The sequence below is a fragment of the Tinamus guttatus genome, unplaced genomic scaffold (assembly GCF_059628265.1).
Source record: "Tinamus guttatus ecotype Peru unplaced genomic scaffold, ASM5962826v1 Tinamus_guttatus_pri_ptg000480l, whole genome shotgun sequence".
Classification (NCBI taxonomy): domain Eukaryota; kingdom Metazoa; phylum Chordata; class Aves; order Tinamiformes; family Tinamidae; genus Tinamus; species Tinamus guttatus.
In genome coordinates, this window is record NW_028289014.1 from 1,029,642 (window position 1) to 1,046,010 (window position 16,369).

Below are 16,369 nucleotides of genomic sequence, written 5' to 3' on the forward strand. Positions count from 1 at the left end.
TTCTTGTGGTGTACTGTCACCGACTACGTCACACAATTTCTCATCTTGACTTCTCTTGTACCAGTTGGAGGCTTCTTATTTCTGTGTTCAAGTGCTTTAGAGTTTTATTTCTGTAGTTTTAATGAGGTCTAACCTAAACAAAGCTTGCATAAATCTCTTGGCTGGAAGAAACATGAAAGCTTTGATAAGGAACTTGGTTTTGCATTTTCCAGAGCAAGAGCAAAAAGGCTTTGACCTAAATATACCAATTACTGATGCAGCAAAGCGATATGGAAAACAATCCAGAAGGAATGCCGACCTCTGAATAAAAACTTGGCTGCAAAAAGCTATTGCTGGTGTCGAACAGAAGAAATATGAGGAGGAAAAGTGTTCACTCAAGGCATTTCTTACAAATAATGATGGGAGAGGGAGACACCTTATCCCTGTGTGGCTTTGGAGAGCTAAAAAACTGTGTAAAACCCCACGCAGTTCCTTCTTTCAATTTGTGGCCTGGTTTGCTTAGCTTGGCTTTTTGAAGAACTTCTGCGTCAAACTTAAAGGCTTCCTGGTCAACTCTCTCTTTCTTTCTTTTTCTTTTCTTTCTTTCTTTCTTTTTTTCTTTTTTTTTTTTTTAGTGCAATGGCAAATGTAAGTATTTCAAAAGGTGACTGTGAGCTAGTTCTCTAGTGCGTACCAGGTGACTTTATTAATTAGTTTCATAATCCTTAATGATGGTTAAAGTTGGCCTTCCTCAGAGACTGAGAGCGTGTGAAGTGAACTGGTTTAAATATCAGCTTTGAGACCTGCTGGGGACGTATGTGTTACTGTTAGGGCTTCCATAATCTCCTCTTCCAAAATCAGTTCACACAAATCACTGTGGACATCTGGTTGCCTCTGTGCTCCTTGCTGCTGCTGTGGGACTTGTGAACTCTGGCTGCCCAGTTTTTGTGGTCAAACCAGCATTTTTACCACCAAAAGACTCCAAAGTGCAGCTCGGAGCTGAAGCTGTTGCCGTCCAGTCCGTCCGTGCTCCTGGGTCTCTTACAGGAAAAGGGAAGCTCTTCTCAACGCAGGTTTTCAAGGCAGCCTTTGCTGCTTTTACCACACAGTGTTGTTGCTGGCGCTTCAGCCTTACTGCAAATGCAGCCTGTGTGGGTTTTATGCTAACGCAGTTTATTTAAAAGATTGATACAACTCAGACTACTGTATGAAGGTCCCTCTGCTACAGAAATATGTAATATATTTGGCAGTCTCACTTAAACATTTGACTTGTTTTGTCCCAGCAGATGATTTGAGCTTATTGACAGGATTCAATCTTGCCTAGGGCCTGCTGTTGGTTAGGACATCTCTTGAATAATTCATCGTGGAAGGTGCTGAACTTCAGCGGTGTGTGAAGCCTGCGCATGGACCCTGGTCCCTTTGACTTTAAGGAGCTCTATTCAGTTGTGTCTGTGGGCATTTAATGCCAGTCCTGTGCTGGAAACCCGATGGCCCCTTCGGTGTCACTGTGTGTCTGCGTCAACGACCGAGTTGAGCCCCGAGGAATCCAAACGCGCAGTGAACACTCTGGGTATCTCTGGGTGATTTTGTTGCATTAGAGGGAAGGCCGCGAGTGCCCCGATGGCTCCCCCTCTGCAAACCTCAACCACGCTGGGTTATCCACGCGTTGGGCAATGGTTTGGGGAGGGGTTGGGGTTTGCACGGACTTGCTTAACAGCGGCTGACACACGAGGAGAGCTCCTGCATGGGGGAGCTGGGAATGCGCTCTGCAGCCCAAACAAATATACACTGGGAAAACAGAGGATGCTCTCCCTTTTACTCACGTAGGGGAACATTTGTATGAATTAACACCTGGATCCGTGCCTGAATGCACAGCCTCTGGTTTGATTAAAGCAGCTGTCGTCTTCCCAACAAAGGTCACGTTCAGCTCAGAGGCTCTTAGCGGATGTTTGAACAACTGGATGGGATCTCACCAAGGAAAGGGTAGGCAGAAATATAGAAAGTTGTTAATTTCAAGCCTTTTCTCCAAGGTACCTACTTTGAAATGGAGTCCAGAATTGATCACTTGATGTATGATGGACAATGTTAGGTAAAAAATTGTCTCTAATGGCACAGATGCATCTGAATCTTGCTGCAGGTTTGGTGGGATCCACATTTAATAAATTTCTGCTTCGTAAATAAGAAGTTATTATTTCATTAATAAGAACTAATTGTACTTCAGTAAGAGGAAGATGAAAAAAAAAATCTGTCTTCCAATAAGGCATTTACAGGCAGTCTCTACTAGCATTTATAAAAGGGGAAAATGTAGCACAGAGTGAAAATAATGAAGTTGCCCACGCAAAAAGCAACACCTAGCCAAGACTTAGGAAATGGAGAAGGGGAGAGGAATTGTGCAGTGTGTTAGCTGGGACAAGCGTGTTGTCATGTCTATGAGCACAGCGTGGAGGCCTCGGGAGAGCCTTGTCCAGTAGGAATGGTCACACGGATGGCTCTGGGACCGTGCACGTCGGATGAGCACGTTTCCCAGGCGCTGTCTGCAGTCAGGTATGTTGGCATAAAATCGTATGTAGCAAGCAGTTATTAAATTGGAATCTCATTTAAGATGTGAGAGATGTATATTCAGGGTGTAGTCTGTATGAAATGTTCTCTGTTAATAGAAATGTAATAAATGTTAGACGCATGACTTCTGTTAATAACTATATCTTTTACAAAGAACCCGCTGGGATGTTCCTAATGCTAAATACAGGCAGACAACTCCAGTTGCGGAACATAAGAATGCAAATTGAGTCTTTATCATTGCATCAGTCTGCAGAAAGGAGATTTATAAAAACAGAATTGTCTGCGTGACATGGAGTGGCTCCCATTGTATAGAACAGAATAATGCTAAAAAATTTCTCTCCTCTTCCTTGCCCTTTTGATGACAGATAGTTGGCAGTGGATCAAAGGAAAAACAGGATTAATGTTTTGCATATTCTGTCCTACATGGCCTGGAAGGAGCAGGGATGGAATTTTTCATCTTTCACTTTAAACTGCCTTTAATACTGTGGCCTAGTTAGAGCTACACGACTCATTCCTTCCGTTTCCCCCGAGGCCTCTGTTTCTGGTCAAGGAAAGCAGGGCAGGACTCCCTCTGGAGCACATCGGCACCGCTCGAAGCGGCTGGCCTGGGTCTGGAGCAATCCAGCATCAGGAATCTGAGCAGCATCTGCAGAAGCTGCTGGATCCTCACGGCTATTGCTCTCGTTCCAGCGTGTGCTGCAGGGCGAGGAGAGCGCGGGGGCTACAGGCTGAAAAGCTGCAATGTGTCACTAGCCCAGGTTGCATCTCCAGATGGCCCCTGTTCCAGGGTCTGAGGATGCTCTCTGCTCAGACAATCATCACGCTCCTTCTCATTGCCAGTTGCCTTTTACTAAAGATCTCCATGGAAAGAAATGTTTATAGGTTTTGATCCACTTTTTGGCTGATGACTTACCACACTGCAGCAATGCTTCCCGCCCTTGGGGAATATACGGAAAAATGGCAAGAAAACCTGAAGCTGCTTGGTTTAGTAGTCATTTCAGTGCTGAAGTCGTTCCCTTCAGCAAGGGAAATGCACTTGACCATGCGCTGGCCATGTCTTCTCTGTCCTGCCCTCCCCTCTAGTGGGGTGACTTGTCATTGCAGCCTACTTTGGGCTGGCAATTGGGGAGGGTGGTGTGACTTTTTGCAGTTGCAGGGTTATATACGGACCAGAAGTGCAAAAGCCCTTGGATAGGTGTGGTATAAACTGGATGGCAGCATCCAGTGTGCACGAGGGAAGCCAGTAGTGGTTAGGTATGGGGAACAGGGGAGCATTTCAAGCAGCTCCTTTCATACTGAAGCCCTTCTGTCTGTGAGAAAGTATGGGATGCATTTGCAGAGGGGTCCTTGGAAGATGGTTAGAGGCATATTTTAGTGTTCAGATACCTGAGTCTCAGGTTGGAAAAGCTCCATGGAGAAAAATGGGCACTTGACTAAGGTTCTGTTTTTGTAGATACAGTCAGGTCTGTTGTGAATAGCTGCACTTCTGACACGCATCCGCCATGTTTATGTCTAATATTAGAGATTTTCTCAGAGCTTCAGATGGTGATTGATGGGTCATGTCTAGCCTCCTCCACACCGAGCTTTTGAAGGATGAATTTTGAGTGGAGCTAAGATAACAAGGGGCAAGTTTCAGGATCTTCTTCTGTTCGTGGGTAAGATTTTTGCTAATAGGATACCCAACTTGCCAGTTGCTGTGACCAGGATCTCCTCAGCACATGAATCAAGGCTTTCATTTTAATACAGAAAATGCTGCTTGCATAGCTTGGGTTACTCAACAGTACAGCAGAGACTTCCAGTGCTCCTTTCAGTTCCTTTCTGTTATCTTGGGTTTGAGGAACCCGTTCTCTAGCCAAACATATGCTCTCGAGCTGTTCTGACTTGTTCGAAAACAGCTATCACGTCTTTAGCTACCCTGCATGCAGTGAAACCTCTTTCTCCCCTCCGATAGCCACTCCTGCACGCTCGCACATCTTGTCAACCCACAGGGAACGTATTGGAGCTCAGGTTCTGGCAAGATCTGAGAAGTTCCAGGGATAACCAACACATCCGCAACAGCGGATCAAAAGGACTTGAGATAGGCTCTTTTGAACTGTTTTCTTATCTATGTGCATAGCTGGGGCTGGATCTTGTCTTGCTGATCTAGTTGAGGACACGTAGCACGCTGAGTGCTTAAGGTGGTGCAGCGTTCTGGATGAGAGGCTGTGGATGGTTCTGTCTTTCCTAGGTTTGTGTTTGTCATCCCCATCCAACGCCATCCTAATGCTGTGGGGTCATTGCCTCAGGTCAGGCAGCCCGGAGCGATGGAAATGGGGCAAAGCTCATGGTGGTAACTGCAATCCCAGTGTCTGCCCTGGTTTCGCGGAGCCAGTTGCAACAGAGGGGCCTTTGCTCCCAAAAGGAAGGGCGATGGGCTCTGTCCTTTCTGGCACTGCCTGGGGGTGTTTAACTGCACCATGTACCTCTGCTGTAACTGCTGTGGTGCTGAGGAGGTGGCTCGAGTGATTCTGTGAATGAGATGTCCTTGAGCTTGGGCTGGGCTGTGCTGCAGGACACTCCGATGCTGCTGCTTCATGGCCGAGAGGGACATGGTGCAGGCTCAGGACTCAGAGCCACCTTCTTCACCGCAGTGTTTTTCACTCCAACCCACTGGGAAGCATCTACACTTCCCAGAACTGGGTAGAAGCCAACTGTATGCTCCATTTGGAGAAGTGCTGGTGCCTGGGATCACAGGTAATGCATTTAGGGGAAGGGGAGCAAGACCAGGAGGTATGTGAAGCATTTTGGAATGAATCAGACTTTGCTTGTTCTAGAAATGTTCTAGAAATACTTACTATTTTCTTGCAGTTTCATGCAGTTAAGCACTAGCGAATTCCTTCCTTTAGCAAAGTTAGTGCTGCGTATTTAAGGCCTTATTACCACCTGTCAAGCCAAAAGAGGACCAAAGCAAAGTGAGTGACATGGTCTATTGAGTAGCTACTGCCTGGAAGGTGTTAAACAGCACAGTCAAAACACAGGCAGCCTTTGACTGCCCTTGGAGCACAGATTGCCAGGACAGCTGTCCAGTGTCTGGAGCTGTGGACAACAGTCTGGTCCAGATGCAGCCTGAGCCAGTGCGGTTATTGCAAAAGGTTGAATAACAGAAAGTGACTGCGCTCCCCTGGATTCCTTCTTTAGCAAGGCAAATCTGGGGTCTGCAGCGCGGAGCATCCCGGCGTGTCCGGCCAGGCAGCGCGCGCAGCCGGCCGAGCCTCTCCGGAACGAGGGCCCGGCTCCCCGGAGTGCAGGAGCTCCTCCGCTGGCCGCCCTTGGTCTGCACGTTTCATCCCTTCCAAACGATGCTGCGACTTGTTTGCCTTTAACTGTGGAATTCCCTGGGGCTGCCTGTTTGATGGGGAAGGGTCTGCTGCTCCCTTATCGAGTGGCTGAAATGCTCAGCTAATGTCAAGGTGTGATGAGTGGAAGGTATTTCTGCCAGCTCTTGCTTGTTGTAGATGGTCTGCAGGTTTTAGCTTGAATTTTTTGTTGCAGGTGGCTCCACTGAACTACCTCATGTTCTTGTTCTAGTTCTGTTCTTTGAAATACAGCACCTGTAGTAAGCGTATTTTTTTCTTGATATCTTCATATCCAGTAGATTCAGATCCTTTAAATATGAGGTACTGACGTAAACTACCCAGCAGAAGCGCCTGCATGTCACTGTGTATTAAATAGTGAACTGAATAGGAGCATTTCAGACAATAAGCACCAATAGCATAGACGCTGCTTCCTGGCAATCTTTTGAACTGTTTATGCAGTTATCTTACGGAAACTTAATTTTTCCACTCCTCCCCTTTTCTGAGCTCGACGCTTAAATGCGTCAGGCTCTGTATATTTTGTAAATGTGCCTAATTTCTGTCTCTCCTGTTGCTTCATTTCCTCTCCTGCCCCTGGGTGGCAGGTCTGTACATGCTCTTTTTGGTGGGACCGAGCAAGAAGCATAGGGGTGCGTAGTTCCTCTCTCCCTTTTTTCCACCAATTCCATTTAGGATTGACATTTATCTCCTTTCCCATCCTTCCCCTAGCCCATGAAATCTCTCCCCCACCTTTTCTTGTTTTCCATCTGTGCGTCATGGTGTGTAATCACAGAAAGCAACATGTGCATGATGGGGCATCCTCAAAAACGCTTGGTCGAGGAAAGCTGAAGAGGAAGAAAGTTCTGAGCAGTCCTGTACAGCCGGGGAAGAACTTTACTGGGATCTGTTGCAAAGGTAGCTGGGCAAAGTGACATGACAGGGTGCTCGTGTAAACGGCCTCTTTAACTTCAGCACCGGGTGAAACGTGGTTGTTTTCGGCTGACGTTTTGCCTTCAGAATTCAACCTGTCCTTTAGGTGTTTGCAGAAGGGCAACTGGAGACTCCCTTTTCCCCTTGCTTTGCTGTTTCAGAAGCACAGTGGAAGTGCATCATCTTGCATTTGCCTTCAGGAGTCTAATAAACCGATTCTCCAGTTCAGGAGCAATGCACAGCTACAGAATATAGTAGTTCACTGTATGACTGCATGATCCAAAGCTTGCCAAGGTCTTCACTAACAAAAGGTCTGTCTTAACCTTAAAAGATGATGTGAAAATGACCAAAGCACAGCATGGCCCCATGCTGTCTTTCCCTTTTGGGTTGGCTCTGTGCAGCTTCTGCTGGATTGTTCTTTGCAGTCAAATGCTCTCCCTGGATGTGCCCCCTTCTGCAAAAGGGATGCCCAAAGCAAAGGGTGTTCACTCCTACAGACCAACATAAATGTGTGATTATGTTTTCACTGATAAAATGGATCTTACCCCCCATTTCTAGCTATTTCCTAGTAATACATATGTAAATGTACTGTGAAGTGGAATTAATTGCTCAAGATCTCTCTGTCGAGTTATCGCTTTGGGCTTTAGTAGGTAAGCCCAGTAAAATTCCACAGCACATTAGAGATTGTGCCTATTCATTTTGCATCTAAAGCAGCGTAGTATGTCAAATTTCCACTTCCTAATCTATCTGCATTCACCCAAGCCCATTTGGCAGGTTTATTACTTGCTGGTTTGGTGAATTCTTCAGTTTGATTGCTGACACTGGGATATCAATGAATATACTATAGATATAAAAGATTTAAAAGGAATTTTTTTCTCTCTCTCTGCAAGAAGTAAGCTAAGTGTTTGGCTCCTGGCCCTCCTTGTTGGCAGGGGTCACTGCAAGGCCATGCAGAAGCGTGCTAAATCCTGCAGTGACAAAATTCCTAAAAGGGTTTTGAGGGAACATGAAATGGCAGCGAAGTGGAAGGTGAGTCCCTGTGCGATGAGGACTGTATGCAGAAGCAGCAAGAGTTTCCCTTTGCCTTCTACAGTCAAATCAGTGAAATGCAAAAGTCTTTCGGATTCTGCTTATATTAAATAATATTAACTTTTTTTTTTTTTCTCCTCTATACAGGAGGCAGACAGTGGGGAAGAAGAATGCCGGTCCCAGCCCAGAAGGTAAGAATATGACTTGGGGCTTGCGGGGTGCTTGTCGTGCTGTAATGCCCCACAGCTGTGCTTTAAACCCACCCAAACATGCATCATTTCTGGCTACTGCTAATCTTGCAGAATTTTGTCTTGACCTTACTGAGAAACTAATATGTATAACCATGACCTACATGATGCCCCAGAAAAGGGTTTGCTGCAATGGGGTAAAGTCTAGTGAATCACACACCCAAAACATGGGGACAATTCACAGAGGTGTCAGGTAATGTCTTCTCCAGTTGTTACTTGCATCCAAGAGATGGTGTCTCAGCTGTGGTTGTGTTATGAACAGGATGGCGATACTGCACTTCTGTGTCTGGAGGCTTTGCTTTTGCTGCAGGTTGTTTTGTTCCTCCCCTGCTGTCATGTGTGTCACTTCTTAGGACTTGGCCCATCATCAGAAGGGCTGCGAGTGGAATAGCTGTATCACTCAACTCGTGTTCCCTAGCTAAAATGTCTCCCTGTTGCCATTAAGATCTCATGTGAATTATCTTAGCAGCAGGATTAGCACGGCAGAGACTTCAGCACTGCTGGTCATCCTCTGTCTGTGTTTCTTCCTCTACTGGTTATGTCCTTGTGTGCAGTTGTGCAAAGCTGTTTTTCTAGAAGATCAAGCACAGGGTGACCATAGGCCGTGAGGCCACCTGCTGCTTAAAACAGGGCATTTAGTGGGTGCATAGATATTCATTGCTGCACGCTGTCTGGTGAAATTTCTACTCGAGGACAGGAGAACAGTGAGAATCCAGTTTGGGTTTGTTTTTGTTTTGTTTTCATTGGGATTGTTTTGCATGGAGTTATTCATTCTCAATTGCTTCTTTTTCTGGCAAATGCTTATCTGTTAAAAAACAAAACAATACTCAGCTGCTGCATGGTAACAGGTACTGATGGCATTTTTATAGTGTAAGGATGGATTTCTGGGGGTCTTGCAGACCGTCTCCTATCCATTAAGCCATGAAAAGAATTATTTTATCTAACCGCACTAAAAGCAAAACCTGGATGTGCGACTAGGCAACTTGAGCAGTAGGAGCATTTTCTTGGCTTAAAATGCTGCAGACAAATTTTATGAAGGGAATAAGACTCCTTCCAGAGAGAGTAAAGGGCAAGTGAAGGTGAAATAGTCCTCCTTTTGTGAGCTCTTTGGGTGTTTTAGTTCCTTATTTAATGTTGTTTGTGTGGGTGGGTAGTGATGGAGGCGGTAACTTCTATTATTTGAAAGGCTTAAACAAGACCTGGGCTTTGGTTTTGGGATCAACTCTGATGAAGCAGCAAAAGAAAGTTGTTATGGTTGCACAATCCCGTGACTTCAGTGTAGTCCTACAATTACTGGTGTGGCTCTGAGAACTAATCTGTTTCCTTCACTCTTCTTCCCTTAAACGATGATCTAAGAATCTGTTTCTTCATTTTACAACTTCAGTGGCTCAGGGGAAAGCTGGAAAGCACAATGCCCAAAGGCTCAAACTGAACATGTTGACTGCTACTCTAATTTCACTCTTAGCAGGCCTTCCAGCAGTCACAAGATCAACTCGTGACTTGATCTTAGGCTAAACTATATATTGGAGGAGATGGGAGGTATTAATTATTGTGGGCAGCTAGCAGCAATTCTAAGTTTGAAATCTCGAAGAGTGTTTGTTTTTTGTTTTTTGTTTTAATGTATTTAAAATAGCTTCCTGGGATAGGAAGAAACCTGCTGTTGATGTGGTGATCATAGCTCTGTGACTCCTATTGCTGGGGTCAACAACAAGGGAAAACAAGCAGGTGGATGTTTAAATGTATTTGAGTAGAATACTATAAATAGTAGTAGTAGTGAAATACAGTAAGTCACTAACCTGAAATTCTGCTGTGCAGGAGCAGCAGATGTCCACAGACAGCTTTTGAGCACATCCATGCAGTCTCCAGTTGGGTAGCGAGTAGTGATTATTAGTAGTTCACATAGTGGAAAGGCAGGGGACTAAGTGTGGCCTTGAAAGCAAAACCACAGTATGAGCTGAGTGTTAATCCAAGTCACTCTTAGCAAGTCTGACCTTCCTAGCTGCCTGTCTGGGCAGTGCTCCGCTGGTGACACTGTGCTGAGGTGCAATTCAGGTGACCTGGCTGTGGCCACAGTCAGTATTAGGAGTGTTTTGTTGTTGTTTTGGGGTGTTTGTTTTTTTTTTTTTTTTTTTTTGCCTTTATAAAATCCTTCTTCTGAAGGAGTCCATCCAGGTCCTGAACTCAAGTACAATGTGCTGCTTTCACCATGTGTGCCCAAACTCCTCCCGTTAGCTGGGCATCAAATATGAGAGTAGCACCGTGGCTAAAAGCCTAGCAGGGAAATAATAACATCACATTTTAGTATTTATTAAGTAGGATATTATTGAACAGAGATATTAATGCTGAAGTGGCAAAAAGTTTAGCTTAAACTGTAGGCTTAAGCAGAAGGATGTGCTTGGTAAAAGATTTTTGCAGTGGTCAGTCTTGAAGATGAAGTAGCATGTTCCCATGCTCTTCCTCCCTGTGCCTTTCTACACACTCAGAGGATTGCTGTTTCAAATAAGTGTTCCACATTTGGCAAGCAAATGGGTAGCATTTTTTTGACTAACTTCTCTTAGTTTTCCAGTGTTACCTTTTTTCTCTGAGATATGGGATATACTGAGGTGAAGGAGAACATGTGGAAAGGACAGCAGAATGTCAGCGTGCATTATTAGTGCTCACTGAGCACAAGCTATGAAGAGCAACCAATCCAACACATCCTCCAAAAAGGCAGAGAGAAGAGTTTTAAATATGAGCTTAAACTTGTAGGTAGGTAAACGATTGTAGGTACAATCTTCTTCATGTATGTGGGTCCTGACTCGCACGCTCTTTAGGACGTAGCACTACAGAGCACAGAATCATAGAACCATTATGGTTGAAAAGACCTTCAAGATCGAGCCCAACAGCACTGTAGCTGCATGGACTGTCTCAAGTCTCATGGAGGTTCACAGGCAGCATGAAAATGCTGTTAGAAATGCTGCAGAGCAGTCAAACGACATGACGAGTCTGCACTTGCCTCTTTGGAGTTTGGCTGCATGAAGAACACACGGTTCAATCAATCCACTTCCCCACTTGTGTGCCCCTCAAGTTCTCTCCCAGAATGTCTGCTCCTTCTTTAGATGCTGTTGAGGTTGCTTCCACTAGCATAATTCTGCAGAGGATGAGGAGTTTTCTGCTCTGTGAACTAGCAGAATCCACTTGAAAGCTCCTTCCCAAAAGATGGAAAGAGCTATTAGGTGTGCAGAAAAAGAATTTGCATGTGCTCTGCATTAATCTGTGGAAGATACTTGAAACAGTATTTTCTGGAAAAGTTCTTTGTACTAGTACAAAGAGGATCCCTTTGTTTTCCTATGTGAGGGAAATAGATGGGTATGGTCAATGCATCCCTAACTTCCATGGAGACCTCTGTGCGTTGCTGAAAACTTCAGCAGATTAATGCTCCAAATACCTGAAGCTGAGCAAATAAGTAAGAATTATCTTGGCTTCCCTACTGCAAGTTATTCAGGCTTGTCCCTCAGATACCCTAGCCCCACTCCAAAGGCAGACCAAAAAGTTCCTGTCCCTACAGTTGCTGTGACCAGGCTTATAGGCCATGGGTCTCTCCATTCCTAATGTGGGATCCAAGATCTTCCTCTGGAGTTTCCCATCAGGAAAACCCATGTCCTCTTTGTCAGACTCATGGCTAGTAGAACTTATATAGAGCTACCAGATGAGCCAATGTGCTGGACAATGTATTTTTTGTTACGTTCACAGTGATCTAGCCACTTTTATTAGGGTTTTGGATGCTGTTACAACTAGCTGGCCTATTTTTCTCTCCCTGGGTATCCCAACTTAGGTTTTTTATGCTATTTTTATTTCCTAAATAAACTTTTAATGGGCATCTCTTTTACAATCTCTCTACATCATGAGTTTATTAAAACTTAACCTAAAATGCATGTTTGTTAAACTTTCTACGTTGTGTTTACACCAACAGACATATTAACGTTTCCATTTTTGTGTGCTCTTTGTACCCAAGCTTGCAAGGATTCAGCATCTTTGTTTTGCTGACAAGGGACATCTCCAGGGCCCTGTGGCAGCAGCACTGCTGCACTCTGCGCTGGATTTGCTGTCAGAATCTGTTAGTTGCTTTTAGGATTTCAGCTTAAAATGGTGCCTCCATTTCCACGCTGTGTGTGAAGCTGGGATTTTTGTGCCTTGGAACAACGCTGGCTGCTGAAACGCAGCATTGGAGGCTGCATGGCCTAGCGAGGGCAATTCCTTGAGCTCATGGTCTGCCGCTTGGCCAGACTAATAAAGTCCATTTGCGTACCTAAAACTCGGTCCCTGAGGAGCCTGTCATTGCTTGAAGCACTATAGAAAACATGCTTTAAATGTGGGTGTTCTGCTAGCTGGAAATGTTTTCTGAAAGTGCTCGTGCTTCCTTCTTCAGATGTGGGAGCAAGCGGAAAAGGTGTTTTCGTTTTAAGCCTGTTGCAGCCTTAAGTACACTTACCTTCTGGTTTGTTTTTCTTAGTTAAAATAGTTCCTTCCAGGAGTGAATTGGGAAGGAAACCAAATCAGATTATTGCTATGATAACTGTTGATGTGCCAAGACGCCTCCAAGTTTCAAGCTGTGAGTAAATACCTTTCTTTTTCAGAGTGGAAGACCATAGAAGCTTATGGTTAATGACAGTATAAAAGTTGTTTTTAAGTATCTTCGTAGTAAGTGTTATTTGCACGTATGTTTCTTTGTATACGGCAATAGCTCAGTAAATTATAATCCTACTTTTTGGTTCTTAAACCCCTTGCAGATGTTGCTAGAAGATTTGGGTTATGGCAGATGTGTGCTGGCTACTGGGAGAGAGAAGAGGGTCCTGCAGGCTGGAAATGATGGTGCTTCCCAAGCCTCACTTAGGGCCTGCACTGAGATGTGGGATTCCTCAGCATCCTGTGTGTGCAGCAACCTTTGCAGATAGGTCTCATTGCTGTTTGATGCTCCTGACACGTCTAGTTATCTACTTAGTGCATATCTTGGGTTAGAAGGACTTCCAGAAGCCACGTGCGGTGCGTTCTAACAACGAAACCTCCCTTGCACTTCCTCTGCTCGCTGCAGCGACTGCCAGGCTGTTGTTTTGTTACTATTTGAGCTATAGCTGGATCTTCCAAGGGCAGCGCAAGACATTTTAACTCGGATCCCGAGTAAGAGAGAACCCTTAATTGTTTTGCAGAAGAGTTTGAATCTATCCATGCCAGAGACTACTAAACTGCCAGAGTAGGAACCTTATCTTTAGAAGCTGCTTCCTGAACTCGTCTTTCTACCATTACTTTTAGTGACAACTTAGCATCCCTGTGGCATTTACTACAATTGCCTGTAGAGAATAGAATAATGAGATAAAGAGCAGTTCTGTTAATCTGCCAGCTCTGCTAACCATCAGGAAAAGTTCTGTGGACCACACATCACGATTGCTAAAAGCAGATCTGTGAATGCCAGTTGCCTTCTCACCACACTGCGAGCAAAGGCATCATGTAATGTGCATAGCACTTGTAGAAAAATCTGCATTTATTAGATTGCAGGTATCGGCAGGGCTAATTAGCTTTATGCTCTGTCTGTGGTTGCAACACGTTCAGTCCAGTCTGCTGATTACTTACCTATGGGTCCCAATAAGGCATAGGTGACTTATGCAGTGAGACTTGACCCTCAGTAAAGCAATACTCTATAAGGTAAACGTATGCTATAGCAGAGAGCTTGCTCAAAACATGAAAGCTTATGAAAAGCCTGTTAGCTTCTCATTCTACGTGTGTGAGCACAGCAGAATGAGGAGCAAAGCAAAGACAAACTTGGCAGTAGAAGGGCTGAAGTTTGGTCATGCCTTTCCCCATGAAAGGCTCTACGCAGAAGTGATGAACCCAGAAGAGCTGGGCTGCTGCGTCCTTGTGCTCCGTGTGTAGAGGTGAGCGACGGAGGAGGCGGCCGTACGGATGCCATAGGTGTTTGTGTCTCCTATGGAGCATGAGTTGGGTGCTTTGGGTTAGAGGAACCCAAGTGGAGAAGAGATTCCCAATGTAAATGAAAAGGGAGGATTCAAAACAGCAGTTCTGGTCACTCTCCTGTTTGAAAAGCCCCTTGGCAAAATTTGAAAGCTAAACATGGATGGATTTGCAGAGTTTGCAATCTGCAGGGGTTTGGGGCATGTTTTGAGGAACAGGGACAGAATTTCTGGATCCGATGCAAAGTTTCCGAATGGCAACAAAAATGCCTATTCAAAGCACTAGCTTTCTCAAAGCTTCTCTTGAATGCCTTAAATTGTGCATGGAAAACAGCTCTCCAGGAAACCTGCTGTATTAAACATCATAGAAAACAGGAGCAGGAGGAGAAGGCAGCTGTGCGGGAAGATGTTTCAGTAAAGGTTGTTTCTCAGCATGCACCATCTGTCCAAAACTAGTGTTATTGGTTAAAAGAGCAATAATTACAGCCTGTGTCCCTCTCCTGCACTGCTGGTCCCTTCAGAGTTCTTTGCTTCTGCAAAACGGGTGTAGCTGAGCACTGACCTCTCTGTTCAAAGCCCTCTAAGATCTAATGATAAGTAAAATACAACAATTGGGTGTGTGTTTTTGTGAGGGAAGGGTTTAATGAAGTGCTAATATTGCAAAATAGGTGTTGGATTCTCAACCGAGAAGCCCGATCATTGTTCAGGATGGGCAGCTGACCAAAGGGGCTTTAAAAGCACAGGCTTGTTCTTTCTGCGATGCTTATCAGCCTACCCCTGTGCCTGCCCGATTCTTTGCACAAGGACTGAAAACAGAAATGCTCTTTGACAGCTTAAATAACCAAATTTAGAGTGTGGCTTCCTGTTCTGACTGGTTCTTCAGGATTTGAGTATAGTTTTGCATGCCTTTTCTGTGCTTGCCTCCCCCCGCCTTTTTTCTTTTTTTTTTTTCCATATCTAGATATGGGCTCCTTTCTAATTACTTTGTTGAATTTCCCTTACTGAGGGTAATAGAGCTGGTGCAAGTGCTGCCCGGGTGGGTTGTGTTGCCTCCGGAGCCCTGGAAAAGCTCGTTTCTTTGCTGTGCTCAGTATCTCATCCTGCCCTACGTGCGTTGGCTTGTTGTGACCACTACTGCTGAAATTGCTTTGTTTTCCTGATAACACGGATAAGGTAAATGCAGCTGTCTTAGTCTGGCCATGCTAAAAATGACCAGAGGACTTTCCCTGGCCCAAGTTGTCCCTCCGGAGCGCAGCTCTGCAGGGGGCAGTGGTAGGACACAAGCGCCGGAGGTGCCGGCTGCCTCCCTGCAGTTTGGTCTCTACCTGTTTACACGTTGGCTTCTGTGATTCGAGGGTCTCCCTAGATTGGATAAGTCATCTGTTTGTCCTCCTAATCCACTCAGTCTGCAGACGGTGCTCATCACCCAATGCCACATGTCCTCAGAGCTGTGGCATGAGTTAACTGACCTCCCGCTGGAGCAGAAGGGAGCTGGGATCCTTTGAGCCCCAACAACAGCTGGAGTGTGACACTATGTTCTTAAAAACTACCTTTGCAGACCCTTTCCCCCCTCCTCAGGTGGGATGCAGCCATCTCTGTGTGGGAAAGGACTGAATATAGGTGCCAGGGAGGAAAACACAGCGCTGTGCCCCACCTCTGCGCGCGGAAATGACCTTGCTGCCTCTGAGCTCTTTGGCTTTGCCTGCGTGAGACCCGAAACCACGGTGAGCAGCGACGCTTTGTTTTGAAAATTCGGTGACTTTTCGTAAATGACACAGGAAACAGCTGCTCAGCAGCAAGGAGCAAACTTCCCATGCGCGCAGTGGAGGTGGCTGAGCAGCAGCTCGCCTGGCTGTGAAAGGAGGATGTGAGGGTGGCTTTTGTTTGCCTAACGCGGCAGCCTTGTGATTTTTTCATAATCCCCTAAAAAGCTGGGAGAGACACAGGTCTAGGTGCTGCATTGCTTCCATCTATGAACACCCATGGCAATAGTTTAAAGCCCATTTTCCTATACACGACTATCTCTGTTGCGCTTAGCACCCTGACCATATACCTGCAAGTATTGGGTCTGTTGAGCCCTCCTGTGCAGGAGGAACAGAAATGTGCTCCTTGCTGTCATAGTGACTTTACTCCAACTGGACTTTAGTCCAAACAGACTTAAAATAATACCCAAGCTTTCATACTCACTGGAGGAAGTAGAGAGATTACGGAAATATATTGCTTTTCTTAGGGCTATGTAAAGTGAGCCATGAGAGGAGCAATCTGTAAAACTAAGTTGAAATTTCCCAGAAACTAAAAGAGGTGCCTGAACCCCGACATGGGGCTGGGCTTGTGTTACAGTAGTGGG

General features: G+C 45.3%; 1 protein-coding gene across 1 annotated transcript in view; it reads left to right on the top strand.

Annotated features, from left to right (window-relative positions):
• Positions 1-16,369, top strand: part of SSH2 (slingshot protein phosphatase 2) — an 85,437-nt gene that overhangs the window by 22,780 nt on the left and 46,288 nt on the right. The window contains exon 2 of the mRNA XM_088533105.1: positions 7,977-8,020. Within this exon, the coding sequence (XP_088389231.1) occupies positions 7,977-8,020 (44 nt within the window). The remainder of the gene's footprint in view (positions 1-7,976; positions 8,021-16,369) is intronic.